We start from the raw sequence: 21104 nt of genomic DNA, 5'->3' as shown, positions 1-21104 counted from the left end.
ATATATATATATATATACACTCACACACACACACACACATATACAATACACAAAATTACATTAGAATTAAAACCAAGAGGCTGGGTGTGGTGGCACACACCTGTAATCCTAGCACTCGGGAGGCTGAGGCAGGAGGATCACTGTGAGTTCAAGACCAGCCTGGGCTACATAGTGTAGCCAGGTCAGTCTCAACTACATAGTGAGACCCTGTCTCAAAAAAACAAAAAAACAAAAAAAAGAGAGAAAAACAAAACAAAAATCTATCATAATTGCCAGGCATAGTGATATACACCTATAATCCCCGTGACATGGGAGATGGAAGTAAGATGGTCACTTGAGCCTGGGAGTTTGGGACGGGCCTGGGCACAGAGTGCTTATCTAACATGAGTGAGAACCTAGGTTCATTCTCTAGCGTCACACACACGCAACTACACCAGCATGCACACATGTGCGATGCACACACCTGCAATAAGCCCGTTACTCATTTATGTATATAATATTTTTATGAAAATTTATCATTTTCCAAAAATATTTTTGGAAAGAATGTCATTATTTTATATCTTTCAACTCTCTTTGAAGCTTTACCTAATAGACGATAACTCGATTCTCATGTTTCTGCATTCAAGCTGCTGTGATGTGTTTTTGTTGTATAAAAATCTGGACCCACACTAATACATAGTTGAAAAGGAAGGAGCATTTTTACTACCTTTTCATAAAATTAGTCTTTAATACTCACCAAAACTGGACATATGGTGATTTCTTAAAAGATAGTTGCAATTTAGACTGACAGCTACACCAGTGACCCTTTCCTTTTCTGTTACATTGGTCTGCCTTGGACTTTGAATAAATCTCTTTCCCATATGTGACACTGTAATACCAGTCTAGCCATTTGGAAAATACTGGTTCACCTAAGTTACGTGATCTTCCAAATGTTGATACATTTCTGAAAATGATATAAGAAACTCATGGGCTGGGGATTTAGTTCAGTGGCACTGTGCCTGCCTCACAAGCATAAGGTCCTGAGTTTGATCCCCAGTACCAAATAAAGTTAAAAAATTAAAAACTCACATTTGTTAATACCAACACTGACTTCATCAGAAAAGCTTTTAGATACTGGAACATCATCAGCCTATGATGGACAATACAAGTTTTCCACAATTCTGGTTTTTCACTTCAAAGCTGGAATGTTATCATTTTGGTAACAAACATGTGAGTTGTTTCTTAGAGTAATAGGCTTACCTGTTTTTTTTGAGAAAATGTCTGCCAAGGTTCCGAGTCTGAATCCCCATTATTTGTGTACTTGAAAGTGTTCTTATAAGTAAAAGTGGTGTCCCATGAGGAAAGGGGCCAGCTTGGTAGCAGCTTAGCCTCGCAAGTGACTTTCCTCAGACGTCTGGCATCCAGGTTCGCAGCCCACATACTGCACTGTACATTCCATTTCATCCTGCAGAATACTGAGGTGTGCACTCAGTTTCACTACTTCATCAAGGACTTTATTTTCTCACTGTGAATGCACAGAAGACAATGACAGCTCCCAGTTAGGTGCCCAGGCCTTGTTTCCTGCATTTTATGTACTTTTGTGTGTATGTGGTACCAGGGATTAAACTCAGGACCTCATGCTTGCAAGGCAGGCAGTGGTACCACTGAGCTAAATCCCTGGCCCCATTTTATCTACTCTTGCTTTTGCATGATCAGTGTGAATGCTAACACTGTTAGAAAGGCAAGTCACATGTTAACATTGTGAGAACTGTTTTCATCTCATGGACTCCCTCAAAAGAGCCTCAGAGTCACACTTCCCAGGTTCTACAGACCACATTTTCATAACCACTGATCTAGCTAACCCCTTCCTTGTGCATCTGGGATGCTGAGACCCCCGGTCCCAAGAGCCAATGAAGAGTCTAATCATGGCCAGAAGCCCAAGTCTTCTGAAATCCTGGAAACAGGGTGACATGCTCCTTTTCAAACAAACATGCAGTCACTCCTTGTGAAGGGGTGTGGGGCAGGAAGGGTGTCAGTGAATGATCTGGGGAGAAACAGCAGTGTAGCCAAGCCTGTCATCCCTGGTCCTTGCCCATCCCCACCCCTTGCTGTGTGTGCAGTTCCAGCATCCATCTTTTCTCCTCTGTAATTGGGTTGCTAATCTATCCCAGCCAAGGCAGCCCTAGCTAAACTATTCTCCATTGCCACTTTGTGTTCTAAAGATTTGAGGTTGGCCATTATCACTGTTCTTTCCTTTTGACTAAACTCCCTATGGGTAATTTTATTTTGCCCTTGTTCATTTCTTAGAAATTTAGTCAATCCAGTTTTAGTCTTTTCTTCTGTCTTAGAACACTGAGCTCAAAAGAAAGGAGGCTGAGGGTAAGGAGGATGTCATGAATTTGGAAACTTCTGTCCTGTTCACCTTTAAATTTATGGCTGCATGGTGCCCACTTGGTGGCTCTAGAAGAGATGCCCAGGAAGATGACTGGCAAGGTTCAACCCCCAAGAGGAGCAGGACACCAGAGGAAATGGCACCACATGGAACTGTCCTGAGGAACTTTGGACGTGCAACATTCCCCTCATACTTTGGAACCTGAGGTGGACAGAGGGTTTGGTGACAAAAACACACCACTGTCCCTGAGGGCCTAGAACACTAATGTCATGTACGTAAGTGGGTGGGGCCTCCAGCCTGCCGCTCACTCCCTACTGTGGCTTCTGTCACACCTCCTCCAAGTCCCTCACACCCAGTTTACACAGAGGCCAGCAGAGGTATAGTACTTACTGCTCAGGACTGGGGACTGGCAGCTCCCTACCCACAAGCAACAGCCAAGTTCCCACTCAGGCAGGAAGCCCCAGAAGAGTGTGGGTAGCCCAGCTTCACACTGTGAAAGTATAGCTCTTGTTCTCCTAGCCTTCTTAGAAAGAATCTTAGGAAGAATTTCCACCAAGACCTGGCATGTAAAGGTACAAGATCCCAGTAATGAATGCAACTGTACTATCTACCTAGAATGTACCGATAAATTAAATTAAAAAAAAAAGAATTTCCATACTGCAGGAGCTGTTCCCCCACACCGTGTCCCATCAGGCTGCCCCATGACAGCATCGCACATCGGTTCACACTCGTGACAGCAGCCTGCTAGAGATGCAGCCCCTGGGCCATCTGTGTGCAGTGGGGTGGCTGTCCTTGGTTTGATGTCCCCCGGTAGTAGAAGAGCATTTGGTGCCATCCAGGGCACTGGCAAGACCTTGCTGCCCAGCAAGGCCCTCAGCTGTGGTCTCTGTCCATTCCCCCCTTTAATTACCTCAACTCCTCAGAACCCCCAGCAGCATACCAGTGTCTAGAATGTATCCTGGCTTCTGGGCACAACTAACCTGTACCTGTCCATCTTGGATCCCACATCCCAGTCCACACACCTTTTTCTCTCCAGGCTGTTCTCAGTCCAGTGGCCTCCGTGAGGCTTCAGGCTTCAGCAGGGGTATGCCCATCCCTAGGCTCACACGGAGAGGTGCCCAGCATGTCTGTGGCAATGGTTTCACCCTTACTTTGGGCCAGGGTCAGAGATGTGAAGCTGTACCAACTACAGGGGCCAAGAGATAGTGTTTAGGCATCCAGTGTGGGAGCCAGTGACAGCCTCAGAGCGCCCAGCCACAGTCACCCCCAGGCTTTGAGAAGATACATAGTACAGCAGGAAAAAAGCTTTTCTTCGGATAACACTTGTGTCCAAGCAATTGGAAGGTCCCAGGATTCCCAGAGTGAGAAGGTTGTGACCCTTTAGAAGGTGAAGAGCCTAAACACAGGCCTTCTCTGCCTCCACTGGAAGCAGCCTACCCTGGACCAGGAAACACTCTCAGATGGCTTCTGACAGACCCCTGAGGAATCCAGCAAACTGAGAATCCCTTCTGAACCTCTCTGGAGGTCTCCAGAAAGCCTTCAATAATAAGGCCACAGGGCCCTGACAGAGATGAGACTATGGGACTGAGGGAAGGGAAGCCTCAGGGCAGTTCCTCTCCCCTGTGCTCAAGGGACCAGCCAGTGCTGAGGAGAATCTCATAGCGTCTTCCCTGTGAGCCAGTTTGAAAGTTCTTAAGGCCAAGCCCCCACCGGACATCTGCCGCATAGCAGGTGGATGGTGGATAAATGAGCAGATGAGTGAAGGGACAAACAGTAAATGGGACAGTGTTTGGGCAGTAGTTCACAGAGGAGGAACAAATAAAAGTAGATATGAGCTACAGGAGGCTAGAAAGGCATGAGCAGTGTGGGTGGGTGTGGAAGTGGAAGGCCGGATGGGTGCACGCCGTGGGTGCTGGTAGAGGGTGTCATGGTGGGGGTGGCTCCGTGAGTGGATACAGGCAGTTGATGGGTAGGTTTCACAAGTAGGTGGTACAGGGGCATCAGGAGAGCTGGCTGAGGAGGAGCAGATAGATTTGAAGGAAAGGAATAGGAGGATGGTTGTCCTAACTGGGGAGGAAAGAAAAAGTTAGAATTCTTAGCTCTGTTGTAGGGTCTTTTGGGGGAGCAGGAAGGTTCCTTTCCTAAAGCAAATGGACCCCCTCGGCTCCATAGCCCAAGAGATCCTAGCTGGTGGCATGCTGTAGGCACAGGTCTTGCTTGGACTCCTCAGCTAAAGCGAGGAAAGAACCCCAAGCATGCCTGACCCCAGCCATCAAATACCCGCAGCACCCATTATCGGGCCTGCCAAAGATATGGCACAGAAGTTTAATGTGCCCTGGGTGGTGGGTAGTTAAACACTTCACCGAGAGCACGGTTGGGGTATAAAGTACCAGCCCAGGGCTGGAGGAGCAGAGCCCTGCCTGAGGCATGAGGGCATGGACCCTTCTTCCCACCTCAGCCCCCACTGCCCTAAGGCCCAGCTGCAGAGCAGAAGGGAAGGGGCTCTCCTGTGTGAGAGAAAACATGACTGTTCGGATGTGCTGGCCTGGGTCGGTGAGTCTGGCAGTTCCTAAGTGCCCAGTCTGACCCTCCCATCATTTTTCACCTGCTAGCATTGCAGTACCCAGGCAGGGCCTCCACAGCTACGGTCACTCTGCCCCTTCAGTGAGGAAACCAAGGAAGTTTGGCCAAGGCCAGTGGGCCTGGTCTCTGGCTTGGTGTGTCCCTCTCCCATTGTTCTGTGCTCTTCTGCCCTCTGGTGGATGCAGGGACAATTACAGCACAGGGGCTGGGGGGAGGGGGAGACCCATGAAGGCTTTCCCATGGAGAACTAGGGTGTGTGTGTGTGTGTGTGTGTGTGTGTTGGCCTCAAAAATTAGAGATGGAGGAAAACTGAATGATCCAAAGCAGCTCCTCAGATGGAAGGAGTTATTATTATAATTACTATGATTATTGTTATCAAGATTATCATGCTTGCTTGGAAAATCTTGCACAAAGCAGGCTTATTTTATGTCAGCTTGTTGTTTGTGTCTAAAGCTCTTCATCTTTGCTCATAATAACTAGCATTTGCAGGATTCTTTCATGTTGCCAAGCTGTGTCACTTCTTAGCCCGTTTCATCTGCACAAACAGCCCTGTGCACTGGAGCTGATGGCAGAGCAGAGGTGTCAAGCCAGTGAGTGGTCTGTCCAAGGCCACCACTAAACAGGTGCAGAGCGAGGATTTGAAATGGGTCCCTTGCACAGGGTCCCCAGTCACTTCCCATCATATCCTCTGGCTCCTGACCTCTCTGCCACCAATTTGACATTGCCTTGAGGAGAAGGGAAGGTTTTGAAGACCCAGCAGTTAAAAGTGCGGTAGGGAGCACACTTAGGCACTGCCAGGCCCTTGCAGTACCTGCCATGAGAGTGGGAAACAAGATTCTCTTGGTCACAGTTACCACCTGGGTGTGGCACAGACAGGGATCAGCTGTATCTCTTGGGCACCAGGGCAGGATAAGTCAGTGTAGGGGGCTGCCTGCGCCTGGCAGGTGGGAGTGGGTGGTCACAACCCTCACTGGGCCCTGGGAGTCAGTGCCCCTCCTCCTGGAATGGCCCTAACTCCTGGACCAGCTGGCTGACGGGAGCAGCACCCCTCACTGCTGGATGCCAGCAGGCTGTCACACTGGCTTTCACCTGAATCTCAGGGCCACTTCCCACATGCTCCTGATCTGCCCCCATCAGCACATGTTCTCATGGCAGGAAGCCCCTGGCCAGTGTACCACAGTGAGGGACCAATTGTGTGCCACCAGTTCAGGGCATCACCACCCCACACTCACCCAGGAGACCCCCTGCTCCTCAGCAGTGGCCCAGGGCAGCCAAGCCCAGAGGGTACCTGTAAGAAGCTCCCTACACATCCACACACAGGAGGTGGCCCCTTGGCCCTGTCTCCACCTGTCCCTCCCTCTCCCTGCCCAGTACTCTTTCCAGCAGCTCCTGGTTATAGGACACAGGTTTACACAGGGGTTCTCCAGAGTCCTGGGGTTCCCCACAAGTGCCTCACCTCCACCTGGAGGATATCGGGCTGTTTATATGTCCACATTATGAGAAAGACAGCATTGAAGCAGAACAGTTACACTGATTATAATGAAAAAGAATACCAACGCTGTTTCAGTCATTAAGTGTTGAAAAGAGTCATGAAGACGACCTTGAGAAGTTCCAAACCCCACAAGAACAGCTCTTGTCTGCTGTCCACATTTAGACACTCCAGTCCCAGCCTTGTTCCACAGAATAGTACCAGCCTTCCTTGTGCCCCCATCATCATGAGGATGGGTGGATTGGACCCTCACTTTTGTGTGGCTCCAGCAGCTCAAGAGACAGGCAGGGTTTGTCCACTGGGAGGGCACTGGCACAGCTGCCATCCCATTCTGAATGTTCTTAGGTTGCATGGCAGCCTCATGCAGAATACAAGGATGCTGTCATGTGCAGGGAAGCTCAGGACTGAGCCTCAGAAAGGCTAAGGCCTTTGCTCATGCTGGGGGTCCAGACCAGAGGCTGGTCTGGGTGGCTCCTGATCTGGTCCCAAGACCCAAGAAGGATCACAGAGCAGGACTGGTAAGCCCCAGGAGGGAGTGGCCAAGTGAGGCCATTGGAAGAGGCTCCCAGAGGGTGTGGGTGGCCTGTGTATTGGCATTAAGGCATGGTCACTCCAGCAGGCAAACAATGGTGGGTTTGGGGGGCTCTGGGCTCTCAGCAACTGCCAGACCTACCCACCCAGGCCTACGTAACCCAGGAAGTACAGTTGCGTTCTCTGCCATACAGCAGCGCGACCCCCCACCCCCAATATGTTCCACTCTGTGGATGGACCTCAGGACGATAGGCACAGTGGTGGATAGAGGGTATTGCTTGCCCCCTGTCCAGGCATGAACTTCACTGTCTACTGAGTCCCACCAGACTGTCTCTAATGTCCAGTCCACAGACAGTGTCCATGATACGTCTACTGCCATGCTAGACCTATGGGCAAGAGGGGGCCAGTCACACCGGAGATAGAACATAGTACAAAACATAGGCAGAGCACCCAGGGCATGATCCAGACAGTAAGAGAGGAGGGGATTCACAGACACCAGAAGAATCGTGTGGACTGTGGCAATGGGAGGGCATCTTGCTGGAGGAGGTAGGCCTGGAGCCAGTCTGAGCAAACCAGCAGGTGAAATAGGGCTTTGAGTGTAAATACAAAAATAAACCAAGCAAAAATGTATCCTCAACTAGAATTTTAAAATTGAAGGACTCATTGACTCAAGTAACGAAGTACAGAGGTACAAGTAGCTGCAGGAACAGCTGGATCCAGGCATTGCCCTATTTTCATGACTGGTGTCTCCCTCTTAGCCCTACTTGCCTGAATGACAGCTTCATGCTTAGATGGGCCCTCCTTTTGAGAAGATCTCTTTGCTAATAATTCCTACAAATGTCTTCCGTCTGGTTAGGATGGCAAGACTGCTTGTTAGTCTAATTTGACAAATACAGACTCTGTCCAATCCAAACTATTTACAAACCAGCAGAATGGATTAGTCAAGCCTAAAGCATGTGTGGCCTCCAGAGTCAAGGGACAGAGACGTTTGCACCCAGGCCACTCATAGTAGCTCAGGGAAGGGCACATTCCACCTGAGAAGCTGGGGCTCACTGCCTGAGAAGGAGGGGATGGAAGCCTTGGGTAGAGAACACTACACCCAGCAGAAATTGACTGGGAGGAGAGGAAGCACAGGCCCATGGCCACTGCCTTGCAGTTGGGCCCTGCCTGCGAAGAAGCATGCAGAAAGCTTTTCTAGAGGCCTTAGCACCACCAGAAACATCCCAGGGGTGAGCCCTGCAGTCTTCATCTGTTCATGCAGATGAGGCATAAACAGCTGACTCTATTTCTCACTTTAGAGGCTTGGATGGTCCAAGATCACTGTACAGAGATCCTCTGGTTACAGGCAGTGGGCTCTTTGCTGTGTCCTCAGATGGTGGAAAGAGTGAGTGTCACTCTGCTGCCTCTTGCAAGGGCAATAATCCCATTCTTGAGAGCTTCGCCCTTGTGACCTCCTAAAGGCTCCACCTCTTAATACCATCACCCTGGGGGTTAGAATTTTAGCATATGAGCTTAGGGGTACACAAATATTCAGACCATAACCCTTGGTGAACCTGCCCTGAGGACAAGCATGTGTTTCATCATCCCTCATGGTGTCTAGACATTAGGCATGCTCCGACCAGCCAGAAGGGTCAGTGCCACGTAGCAGACAGAAAGGTACCAGAAACACCCCACACCTTCTGGCCCCAGAAGAGTCCTGGACAGGAAGGTCAGGCTCCATGTGGGCCCCGTTCCCTGAAGGTTCGCACGGGCTCTGGCTCTATTAATTGCTTGTTACATTTGGTACCTGCTGGGCTGGGCTAGTCTGGCAGCCTCCACAGGCCTCCAGAGCATATCACCAAAGCCCTCTACCCCTGCCTGGCCCTGCCTTCTTACCCTTCTCCCTGCCCATTGCTTGGGAGTCTGAGCTGCACTAGCATGTCCTAAGCTCTGTCCTCAGCTGACCAGGCCTTGTCTGAGATCAGGCAAGTCTGTTGGCCATAGCATAGCACACATTGGAGAAATGCCTGATATTAAAATACCAGATGTTGTGGGCATGTGGTACACGCCTGTAATCCCAGCACTCAGCAGGCTGAGGTGAGGATTGCTTTTAGTCTGAGGGCAGCTTGAGCTACATAGTGAGTTCAAGGCCAGCCTGAACTACAAAGCAAGACCCTGTCTCAAAACAAACCACAAAATGCTAGATGTCCTTCATCCCTCAGTCTTTGCTAAGCACCAGCCCCATATAGAACACTGTAAGACCGCAGGCACTGTGAGAAATCAAGAAAGCAGCCCTGCCCTGGGGGACAGGAACACAGTACTTGTGCTCACTTGGGATGGCCGTCACACTGCCGACATGGGAACTAGGGATGGGCAGGACAGGAGGATGGAGCACTCTGCAGCTGGGCCGTCAGCTTGTTTGGGGAGCAGGAGGCTCTGAGGACAGAGACGTAGGTAGGGGCTTCACAGTCCACAGTGAAGAGTGAGATTTAGGAATGATGGGAAACTATTCAAAGAGCTTAAACAGGGAGATTAAGTTTGACTGAGAATGCAAGAGACCCTAAAAATAGTGGATTAAATAAGACAAATTTGTTTTGAGTGTTTGGAAAAAAAGCACTTACTGACTTCAGATAGTATGGAATTTCCACAGGACCTAGGCTGATTTTAGATCACTGTTCCACTTTCCCCTGGGTGAAAAACTTGTCTGCTCCAAGTTGGTTGCTTGAGCTCCAACCATTACACACCTGGGCATTAGGAAGGAGGAAATGAGAGAAAAAGAATGGCCTTTCTCTTTAAAATTACATTTCCAAAGACCTCACCACAGTTCAGTATATCTTGTTGTCCATGACTTGTCATATGGTTACACCCAATAGCAAGCAAAATTAGGAAATGCAATCTGTTGGGTGTCACTGTACCCAGCAAAAACTTGGGGAGTTCTTTTTCTATAGAAAGGAAGAACAGTTGATGTTAGGAGAAAACTGGTGGTGTCCTGCTGGGTGGTGCACAGACTAGAGAGAAGCAAGACAAGGCAGCAGGGCGGCAAGAAGGAAGCAGAGCTCCTGGTTTTCGGGTTTGAATTGTTGTCACGAGTATAATGAGCTGGGAAGACAAGGAGGAAACATGAAGAGGGTGGAGGAGTTGCCAACACAGGACCCCTCCTGCCCCAGTGCACCACAGGAAGGAAGGAAACTGGGAGGAAGACTAGACTGTTGGCTTTCCCTAGGAGCGTCCCAGGAAGTCACCTCATGAGCTGTCTCCAAGCTGTGGTACATCTCATTGCAATTGGTACTGTAAATTCCAGTCATGCATGGAGGAACAAACACGGGAGCACAGGGTGGCTGTGTGGGGGCCCACAGTTTATACCTGCAGTGCCCCACATGTCCTTGATGAAACTATGGTATGGCCCTGAGGACTCAGATTGGAGTGAGTGTCTCTTACCTGACAGAAAGTCAGGCATAGCCAGCCCTGCATGGGTCACATCACAGATCTGCAGAAACCATGAGGTTGGGTACAGAGGAGGAAGTTTAGGAAACTCAGGCTGAGTCCATGGCTTGTATCACAGGTGGAAAGCCTGAGCCCTGAGGGCAGCCCTGCCAGGAGCTGGAGCGGGCTTGGGGCCCTGACTTACAGGCCTGGAAGTATTGAACTGTTTTTAGCTGCTAGTGGAGGCGACACTCCTGCTCACCCACTCACTCCTCTCTGAGTCATCATTGCCTACCCAGGCCTCAGGCCAGCTTTCCAGGTCACTTCTGGGTGTGTGTGTGGGTGCTCCCTGAAGCCCAGGTTTCCTGGTGGGTACCCATCTACCGTGAGGGTGGCCTGGGACCAATCAATGGTCAGGGTGGTTGACTGGATTTGGATCAACATTGTGGTCTTGGCCTTCTAGACCTCGTGCCAGTGGTCGATTCCTTTGTGGGGCAGGCAGTGAGAGGGGAACAACTTAGAGTACTTTCCCACCAGCGTTCTGCAATGGATAGTCTAACATGTAAATAGCTACTTAGACAGCTCAGTTCTGGAAAAGTCACGCAGAAGGCTTTGGCCCTACTTACTTTTGTAGAGACTCTTTTGTTGGTCACAAACCTTCCAGGTGCTGACCTAGTTTCCTTTGTTTCTCCCACTCAGAGGAGGCCTACAGACTCTCAAGTATTCCCTACCTACTTCCTGCACCCCTTGCCGTGGGCTGGGCAGTCTCTTTCCTCTGCCTTTCCTGGAGCATTAGGGTTGAAAGAACTCTCTGCAGAGTAATCATAACCACAACCATGAATAAAACACACCAACTTGGGAGGGCCTGTGAGGTTGAGATAGGAGCGTGCTGCACCCCACTCCCAGGCCAACATGGACTCAGTCCTACTGTGGCTCCAGGACACGTGTCTAGGCTGAGACAGAAAGGGAGCGGGAGGAAGAGCCTGGCAGGGCTGGGCACTCACTACCGACCCCTTGGATCTGCCCCTCTGGTGCCATATGTCCTGTTGAGTATGGCGTTTTTCAAGTGAGACAGGCTTAAGAGGATGTCTTCCAGTGTCACTGGTATGACCGAGACCTGTGTCTCCCAACCCGTTGAGAAGCCTCCAGAACATGGCTACGAGAGAGAAGTGGGAAGGTGTTGAGGTTCTGGTGCTTAATCCTGATCCCTTCATCCTCTGTGGCCCCTTGGGATTAGTTGCTACTGCTTCCACACAAAGGCCATGACTAACATGAGGCACTGCTGTGTGCTTAGCTAGTGCCACAGCAATGCCATGAAGCAAATCTTTCCTAAATCTAGCCACTTTGTTCAGCTGAGAATCAGAGATCTGGGGCAGCCTCAGCTCTGCGTGGCACAAACTAGTTCCGCTTCCTGGGAAGAACGAGAGCCAGGGCACATTCAAGGTAAAGATAGAGGTCCATGGGGACGGGCAAGCATGCAAGGCTTTAGGAACTTGCACACTGCTGCCCCTACATCATCCTGTGGGTCAAAGCAAGTCCTGAGTCAGAGTTCCAGGACAGGAAATAACGTTCCACCTAGGGAATGGTCTGCCAGGCAGAGGTCACAGATTAGGGCCCATCCAGCAGCTCCAAGTCTTCCTGCTGAGGTGGCCCTGTGGGTCTAAGAAAGTGGAGTGTGTGCACAGATAGGTCCTTCGTAAGCTGTAGAGCACCATCTGCATGTGCGATCTGTGCTTCTAGTGCCGACTTGTGACTTCTCCAAAAGCCCTCTGAGCTTTCATTGCACTAGTCACTGAAAAGAGGTGACACGTCTGGTGTCCCCAAGAATTATATAGTGCTTTCTATGCTCATCCAGTAGAATATCAGCCTAGTCCTGTGTGCCTTAAGCAAATTCACCTCCACTCCCTCCGATGAAAAGGAGGGGAAGGAGGCTGAAAGACTCCTAAACTCAGTATTTGTCTCTTTACCCTTCTGTTATTTAATGAGGCCTGGGCTTCCCTGGTAAACACAGGTCACAAACACATCAATAAAAATCAACACATAAGGGGCCGGGAATTTAGCTCAGAGGTTCAGTGGCCTGCCTTGCAAGCGCAAGGACCCAAGTTCAATCCCCGGTACAAAAAAAGAAAAATCAACACATAGATGTTTTAGCATAAGGGCCTAAATTCGTAAGATTTTAGTATTGTGAGGTAAAATCCCACCGCCAACCATAATTCTTCAATACTCAGAACATACAGCCCAGCTCCAGGAACTTTGTTCCACCCTGGGTAAAATATGTAGGAAATTGCAACATGAGCCAAGAACACTGACTTTTTATTTATTTCCCAAAAATATACTGGTGCAAAACCCCAGTATTCAAGGGGCCTGGGATTTAGCTCAGTGGTTCCGCTGGCTGCCTCACAAGCCCAAGGTTCTAAGTTCGATCCCCGCTACCAAAAAAAAATTTAAAAACCCAAAACATGTGGGACCAATGATTTAGTTCAGTGGTTTTGGCGCCTGCCTCGCAAGCACAAGGACCCGAGTTCAATCCCTGGTACCAAAACAAAAAACAAACTTATCATACAAAACCCCAGTATTCAAAGCCGAGCCACCCCAGTCAAGCAGCAGGGTGGGGAACAGAACCCTGGGTGCTACACTACTTTAAAGCTTACCTGGGACAAAGGCCCAAGGGTCCCTGGTGTTCCAGGCACAACTCAGAGTGGCCCCCTCCTGAGCAAGCTGGTGCACTGGCCAGCACAGCGTGCCAGAGTCTTAGCTGGGCAGAGCCCCACAAGGCCTCAGAGCCCACTATCCCTCTCTCCCTGCAGGCTGATGCCAAGATGGTGTGTGATGTGGTGAGTCGCATGGAAGATACGGAGCCCTTCTCTGCGGAGTTGCTTTCTGCCATGATGAGACTCTGGGGTGACTCAGGGATCCAAGAGTGCTTCAACCGGTCTCGGGAATATCAGCTCAACGATTCTGCCAAATAGTGAGTGTGCTCTGCAGGGTAAGGGGTGGGGACTGCTAAGGCCACTCCTACTTCTGGTGGTAAGCATCAGGGTCTTCAACCGGTCTCGGGAATATCAGCTCAACGATTCTGCCAAATAGTGAGTGTGCTCTGCAGGGGTAAGGGGTGGGGACTGCTAAGGCCACTCCTACTTCTGGTGGTAAGCATCAGGAGGAACTAGGGGCTTTTCTTCCTCTCCCCAGGATAAAGAAGCCAAGGAAAGGAGAGGGCAGGAGAAACAACCAAACAGGAAAGTCCCCTCTCCAAGGACCAGGACTTGTCACCTACTTGTCCTGGACTATGTCTGCACCCAAAATAAAAGTTCGAGGTAGCAGATTTTTCTCTTCAGGAGTCCTTGACCACATAATTACAAACCAAGGGCCATATAGGTAGAACATAACTCAGATGGTGTCATTTTGTTTTATTTTGCAGAAAATATTAAACTTTTAAAACTGGAAATGTAGTTCGGTGGCAGATACTTGCTTAGCAGGTGAAAAGCCCTGGGTTCAATCTCCACAACACAAATGCACCACAAAACAATTATAATAGCTTAATAAACTTTCCATTCTTCTAACTTTAAAATTAAAAATAAGGAATAAGTGCCAGATATAATGATAAACACTTATAATCCCAGCACTCTGGGAGTCTGAGGCAGGAGAATCACAAGTGCAAATCTAGCCTGGAAAACGTGGTGACTTAGCAAGACTTTATCTCAAAGTAAAAAGAAGGGGAAGGGGCTGGAGATGTTGCTCAGTGTGGAGGCCCTGGGTTAATCACCAGCATCACAAAAAGCAAAATAATAGGGGCCAGGGATTTAGCTCAGTGTTTCTACCTCCTGCTTCACAAGCACAAGGTCAAGTGCAAATCTAGCCTGGAAAACGTGGTGACTTAGCAAGACTTTATCTCAAAGTAAAAAGAAGGGGAAGGGGCTGGAGATGTTGCTCAGTGTGGAGGCCCTGGGTTAATCACCAGCATCACAAAAAGCAAAATAATAGGGGCCAGGGATTTAGCTCAGTGTTTCTACCTCCTGCTTCACAAGCACAAGGTCCCAGGTTTGATCCCTCGTACAAAAAAAAAAAAAAAGTAAAATGATAAATAATAATAATAATGCATAGGTAACATCACTCAGTAGATTGAATAAATAATCAGATATCCCTTATTATTATAAAACTAAATAAAGAAGAAGGAGATTGGGAGGGAGGAAGTGATAGAGAAGAGGAGAGGAAGTGGAAAAGTGGTCAAAACCAGAGCAGATGAGAAGAGCTGGAGAGAAAAAAGGTAGAGAAAGGGCTCAGGACTCTTCAGGCCCATCCACTGAGCTGTATTACTGTTGGGTAGCTCACTGGTTACTGCCCTTGGCCCCTAGATCAGAGGCTCTGGAGAGGGAAGCTCCTGCGATGATGGAATGTTTTCTGCTATGCAGGCACTGGGATTGCCTGCATATTGGTGCCCAGGAAAAAAACACCCACATTTGCAACCTGGGGCCCAGGCTTTCAGCAGGTGCTTGCAGTAAAGAGCTCCTGGGCTTTAACACACTATTTGAGGACAATATGTGCCCTGACCTTATCTGATTTAGCTGCTCTCCCCAGAGCTTCTCAGCTAGAGCCTTTTTGCCCCACCCCCAAGACATTCAGCAATGTCTGGAAGCATTTTTGCCTGTCACCATTTTGGTGATGCTCATGGAATCCAATGAGTAGGGGCCAGGGATACTGCTAAACATCCCTCCTCTGAGGTAGGTCCCAATAAAGAAACATCTGGCCCAAAACATTAATAGTAAAGTCATGAAGAAGCCCTGTGCTGATATAACAGATTGAGCCGATGAAACGGCATTCACAAATGGACAGTTGGGTGCTTTCTTTGGTGGTGATGGCAGCTAACAAACTAGGGATTCCAGTAAGGCTAGAAGCATCTTCCCATTTCTGCACTCATGAATTGCCCATGGGCCAAATGCCTAAATCCTGCAAGTCCCATGTGGTAGCCACAGACCTTGGTGAGCCTTGGTGAGCCTTGGTGAGAAGAGACCCAAGCTCCCTGGGCACGCTCAATTCACAGAGCCAGAGTCAGGCCCAAAGAACCCAAAAGCCAGGCTTTCACCTTTCGCTTGGCTCCCCTAAGGACCACCTAGGTGGCCCTCAGAGCCTCAGAAGCCTCCTTCCTTCTCTGCCTCCCTGCCCCCACTGGGAGGAGTAGCAGGACCCTCGGGGCCCCTCAGCACCAGCTGGCCCCAAGCTGTCTCCTGGTGGCTCACCAAATCATGCTCTTCTCTTACATTTTACCCACTGCATTAATTATAAAATGAACACATTTCAAAAACAGTTTCTGGACAATAGATGGGTATAACATGAAGAGTAATCTCCCCCTCCCAGTCTTGTCCCCTCTACTATTATTTCACCTTTTCGTCCTGGTGGTGACATGAAAAGGTTGATCTCCCAGCTTCAAGTAGAATATTTCCTAACCCCCACTGTAGGGTATAAGGAGTTCAGCTGACCTTCCTTCCTTCCTCCCCTTTCCACATCCACCTCCAGTATTTTGCTAGTTCCAGGGTTATTTTTAGGTTCTTTGAGACCTGAACGCCAGGTCCTTCTGCCTTGGTTGTCCCCACACCCCAAGCTGATACTGGGCCCTGAAGGTAGGTGGCCCTGCAGGCCCAGAGCAGTGCCCAAGTACCTGGTCCATGGCCCCTTGTGTGTTGCCCTCCCCAGCTACCTGGACAGCCTGGATCGGATTGGGGCCGCTGATTACCAGCCAACCGAGCAGGACATCCTCCGAACCAGGGTCAAAACCACTGGCATCGTAGAAACCCACTTCACATTCAAGAACCTCCACTTCAGGTGAGACCCAAGGAGATTACCAGGCCCTGGTAAGGGCAGTGGAGAGATGGGAGACACCCAAATCAGCGTCATCTTCCCTGGTATAGCCAAATAGCACCCCACCTCAGAGAGCTTTGGCATTGGGACAGGTTGCCTGTCTGTGTGCCTGCCTTTCTGTCTGTCTGCCACCTTCAAGGACTGGGATGAGCAAGAAGCCTGTCTGGGAGAGGAGTCCTGAAATGAGGCTGTGAGGAAAGAGAGGATTTGAGTACAAAAGGAGGGGAGACCCCTCCCTGAAGTGATTTCAGAGGAAGAGGAGGCAGTGGGTAAACTCAAGAAATACTGGTGAGATCCTGAGGACCCAAAACATCTCAGAGCTGAAGGGACTGAGAACAGCTCAGCCCCTCTCCCAGGACATAGGGGAAAGATGAGAACACAGGCCCAGAACACAGTGAGGACCAGGGGCTCCAAGTGCCTTCAAATGTGAGGCCAGACTTCTCAGGCATGCTGGAGGGCTGTGTCCCCCTGGGGAACGTCCATGCCCTGAGGCCTGGCAGCCCCTGCCTTGCCTTCCAGGTATGGTTTCTGTGTGTTTGGTACAACAGGGAGGGATGCCACGAGGGAAGGGAGGGACCTCAAGCCAGTAGACAGGTATGAGTGATGTTTCCTAGCTCCCTGTTCTTCCTATCCAGGCAGAGGGGCTGAGGCTCCACAGTCCAGTTCCTGGGCCCAGCAGGACTGTGGGAGACACACTGGGCCTCCATTGACCTGGGCCACAGGGGTAGGCCATGTGGCCTCTGAGGGGCCTCTCTTGCCTTCCAGTCTCCGCAGTCTCTCCTACTCACCCATGAGGTATAAGATGGGGACCTCAGCTCATCCCTGTCCAGCATTCACATCCTGTAGGGGCCACAGAGATCACTGGCTAGCCTCCCTGTGTTTCAGACAGGGAGGTGGGGTGGGGATAGGATGAGACCAGACCCATTTCCTTGCTGCACACCTGTGCTGATCTCTGCCTGCAGTTCCTCTTTTCTGACTGGAGGCACAGGAGACCTGTCCACAGGGGCCAGGCCTACCCATGCTGAGCCATACGCCAGTGGGCTTCCTGTCTCCAGAAAGCTTCAGGCCTAATCCTTGTGCAGAGGATTAGGGTGTGAAACTGACCTCTTGCAAGAGGACTCAAGTCCCGTCTGCTCAGTCTCCTCCCTGGATGCCTCGGGGTGGAGTCTGAAAAGGGAGAGGCCAGGAGCCAATCTGCTTGGGGCTGCTACAGAGCATAGGAGGTGACCCTGACTTTATCTGTAGACAGGCCTGAGTCAGACCCTAGCTCCACCACTCACACCAGGGGCTTGGGCACAACCCTGGCACCTTGGTGCCTCATTTTTCCCACTTCTGCCTCCTAGGCAGATGTAGAGTTTGTCCAGAGCACACACGCAAGAACAGAATGCCAGTGTTAGCATGAGAGGGGGACTTCTCAGAGACACTTGCTGGGGAATACCTGGGATTGCCCCTTTAGTAAAATTCTTCACGCGGAGGGGCACATTTGAGTCAGCCTTGATGAGCATAGCCATTCTTGGGACAGGCTCAGGAGCAGTAATGGCCGCCCCGTCCCCAGGACGGCATAGTCAACCTGTCAGTCTGTCAGCACCTGAAATGAGACCTCCTCAGAAGGCACTGGGCACTTCCGTGCCCAGCCTGAGCACACTCACAGCTGGACCACCAGGCCTCCCCCACCTGCCTGGGCCCAACCACTCACGGCTCTCATGTGTTCTGGGCAGGCTGTTTGATGTTGGGGGCCAGCGATCTGAACGCAAGAAGTGGATCCACTGCTTTGAGGACGTCACGGCCATCATCTTCTGTGTCGCACTCAGCGGCTATGACCAGGTGCTCCATGAAGACGAAACCACGGTGAGTGGCCCTGGATATACTGGACAGAGGACACCATGAAGGCACCACAGAACTGGCTGTTCTGGGAGTACTTGGGCCTCAGTTGCCCACACAGTTCCGGGATCTACCCAGCCGCAGTGGCTGCCATCCGTCCCACCGTAGATAGGCCATGAGGCCCAGTCTCTCACTCTCTGTTGCCAAAATAAAGGCCTCGGGAAGTGTGCAAACCTATCACGCAGCTCTGCAGAAATGGGCTCTCGGACAGTGCCTCTTCAGTAAACTCAGTGGTGTCACTGAGCCATCAGGCCAGAACAGAACTAAGCAAATCCTAAGTATCAGGGTACAGCCAAGCAAGAATATTCATAGAACAGAAGCAGCGGCTTTAGCCTTGACAGCCCTTTCTGGCCCTGGCCAGAGTGCTGCACAGAAGTGTGTGGGGCCGGCACCCTGGGGAGGGCAGTGGGGATGAGGTGTACTGGTGAGTGACAGGGGTGGCTCTGAGTTCCGTCTTTGTGGGATACTAGGACAGGCACCCACCTTTTCTCTGTACATCACATTCAACCTAGGGGCCCTGGCCTCTGAGCACTGGAGGAAAGGGAGGGACCTCAAGCCAGGAGACAGGTGTGAGTGCTGTTTGAAGGGGGAGAATCATTTGGAAAGCAATGCGGACTGCGCCCTTTCTGCTCCGTTACTGTTACCCTCTACCTTGTCAGAGCTGACAATGGCAAGAGATGACCCACATGCAGCACTGGGAACCATTTGCTGACCTGGGGTTGTGTTGCTGCTGGTGGTCAGTCGCCACCTAGGCTGCAGACCCTCAGGGGACTTGGGCCTTCCTTTCCTCAGGTTCTGCAAGGGAACCCAGGCCTCCAGTGTGGCCCCCAGGGTCACTGGAGATGAGCCCCTGGCCTGAGAGTGGGGCTCACAACCTAGCATCTGTCCTCTCACTTGAAATACTCCAAGACCCATAGACCCTGAGCCCTTAGGTCAGCAACAGGGGTGTGAGGAAGGTCTCGTCAATATCCTGGGCTTGAGTAAGGTGCGCCTTCCCTGTGGGTCAGAGTTGCCTTATCAGTCCCACCCCTGCTGTTCCCACAGGCTGCTGTGGAGAAGGGATAAGCTTTGGGGTATGGGCTGCTGGTGCAGTGCTTTGGGGGAAGGAGCCGCCGCCCTGAAGGGCTCATATACCATGGTGGGGCTGTGGTAGATGGGGCTGGAAGCTGCCAGCTGGGTGGGGATCTGGACCCGCGCAGTGTGCTGACTTCTCTGGCTGGGTTTCAGCTATGTCATTCTCAGTGGCCTCAGCAGGTAGTGGTTCTAAGAGGCTCCAGTGTAGCCTTGTCACTTAGTGTGGGGCAGGCACACCGTGGGCCATGCTTCAGCCCAGACTCAGTGAATACCCAGAGCCCAGCACAGCTCCTGGCAATGTGTCCCCGAGAGTGACTGCCCCCAGCACATCCTTCACTGCTCCGTGAGGTGACCCTGTGCTGTTAGCCACTGTTCATGTCCTCTTGGCCACCCCTTCATCTAAACTTGGCTTTGTTCATCTCTTCTCCTGGCCACACCTGCAAGTAGCTACTGCATCACATCATGCATTTCAGAAGGTGACAAAACTGGAGGCTGGAGTGGGAGGCCCTTGTCACTGTGGAGCGACCACGGGGCTGAGGCTCTTGCTAACCTCTGGAGCACAGTACAAGTGCAGGGGATATCTGGGTGGGTCTGGCAGCCATGGGCACCAAGCTTCATGGCCCTCAGGTCTCCAGGGGATGTAGGAGCTGAGGACAGCCCCAGGACAGCCTCCCCTAAGAACTCCTCATGGGTGCTGCTGAGCAGGACCTGTGTCCTAGAACACTTTCCCTGCAGTTTCCTCTTCCTCTCCTGTTTCTCTCACCCCCTCCCTCACTTCCCTGATGCTTTCCCGTTTCCCCTACCCCTGTCCACAAAGGCTGGAACACAGGACCTTGGCGAAGCAAAAGCATGTCTTTCCTGGGCCCTTTCCTCTCCAAGACTAGCCATCTCCAAAGCCTAGGGAAGAGCAGCAGCACTACAGGTAAATAGGGTTTGGCTTTGTGACCTGACAGCAGTCCTCAGAGATGGCTCATTACCATGATGGCAGCAAGAATAACACTGTTACTAAAGAACCAAGTACTTATTTGTGTCGGGGGCATGCATGGGCAGACATGGGTAGACACGGGCAGCTTGAGGGTCAGATGAGTCTGATCCAGGGTATAGCACCGTCCTGCCAACTGTGAGGTCATGGGCAATCATCACACCCCACAGGCCTCTGCTGTACGTGGTGGGCTCGTGGTGGCCTTGAGACCTCTGAGCCCAGACCTGTAAGAGGGCCTGAACGAGGGAGGTGTCACACAGTGAAAGACAGGTCTTGGTCTTCTGTCCAGACACCATGGCTCCAGGACAGGCTGCCGAGCATTCATGCTCTTCCCCAGAGGCAAGACATAGCTGGCAGTGACCCAGTCCTTGTTCCTCAGCCTTCCTCTCTGGTCAGCCCCATGCTTATCACCCTGGCCTGGGGTGAGAGTTGGAACTGCCCGAGACTGAGGTGTCTGGAGGCAGCTCTGGAGCTAGGCCATGCGGGCCCAGGGGCTAGTGGCTGCCACCCACCGGATGCACCCTGGGACCCGAGGGCTCATCCTGTCCTCGTACCTGCTCTCAGCACCGCCCAGCCAGGCCACAGGCTGCCACAACTTCTCTACCACCACTGCCACCACCACTGCCTGCAGGGCCTTATCTTGCCAAACCAAGGCCAAATCCATGAGCAGATTCTGAGAGACCCTCCAAGCCCAGCAGGTATGACACACCTCCCTCCAACCAGAACCATTGCTAAGAGTTGAAAGCAGCAGGTTCTCTGCACCACTGGTGACTTTGCTGTGAAAGCCTGCCCAGCCCACTCCCCACCCATACTCATCAGCCTCTCATTTACTCTTCTGGCTGAGGGTCAACCTCCTCACCTCCACCCTCCCTCTCAGGCCACACAGTCCCAGTCCCAGACCTGCCTTGGCTTCTGTGTTGAGGCACAGGGGCCTCAAC

At 51.1% G+C, this 21104-nt stretch overlaps 1 protein-coding gene across 3 annotated transcripts in view; it reads left to right on the top strand.

Moving 5' to 3' along the window:
- The window catches only part of Gnao1 (G protein subunit alpha o1), a 168200-nt gene that overhangs the window by 131111 nt on the left and 15985 nt on the right, over window positions 1-21104 (top strand). For all 3 annotated transcript variants that reach the window (XM_033757930.1, XM_010638952.1, XM_010638953.2), the window contains exons 4-6: window positions 13184-13344; window positions 16065-16193; window positions 17948-18077. In XM_033757930.1, the coding sequence (XP_033613821.1) occupies window positions 13184-13344; window positions 16065-16193; window positions 17948-18077 (420 nt within the window). The remainder of the gene's footprint in view (window positions 1-13183; window positions 13345-16064; window positions 16194-17947; window positions 18078-21104) is intronic.

Source organism: Fukomys damarensis, unplaced genomic scaffold (assembly GCF_012274545.1).
Source record: "Fukomys damarensis isolate Sample0158 unplaced genomic scaffold, DMR_v1.0_HiC HiC_scaffold_32, whole genome shotgun sequence".
Lineage (NCBI taxonomy): Eukaryota > Metazoa > Chordata > Mammalia > Rodentia > Bathyergidae > Fukomys > Fukomys damarensis.
The sequence above is the reverse complement of the archived record's forward strand: the minus strand, read 5'-3'. Positions and strand labels throughout refer to the sequence as shown.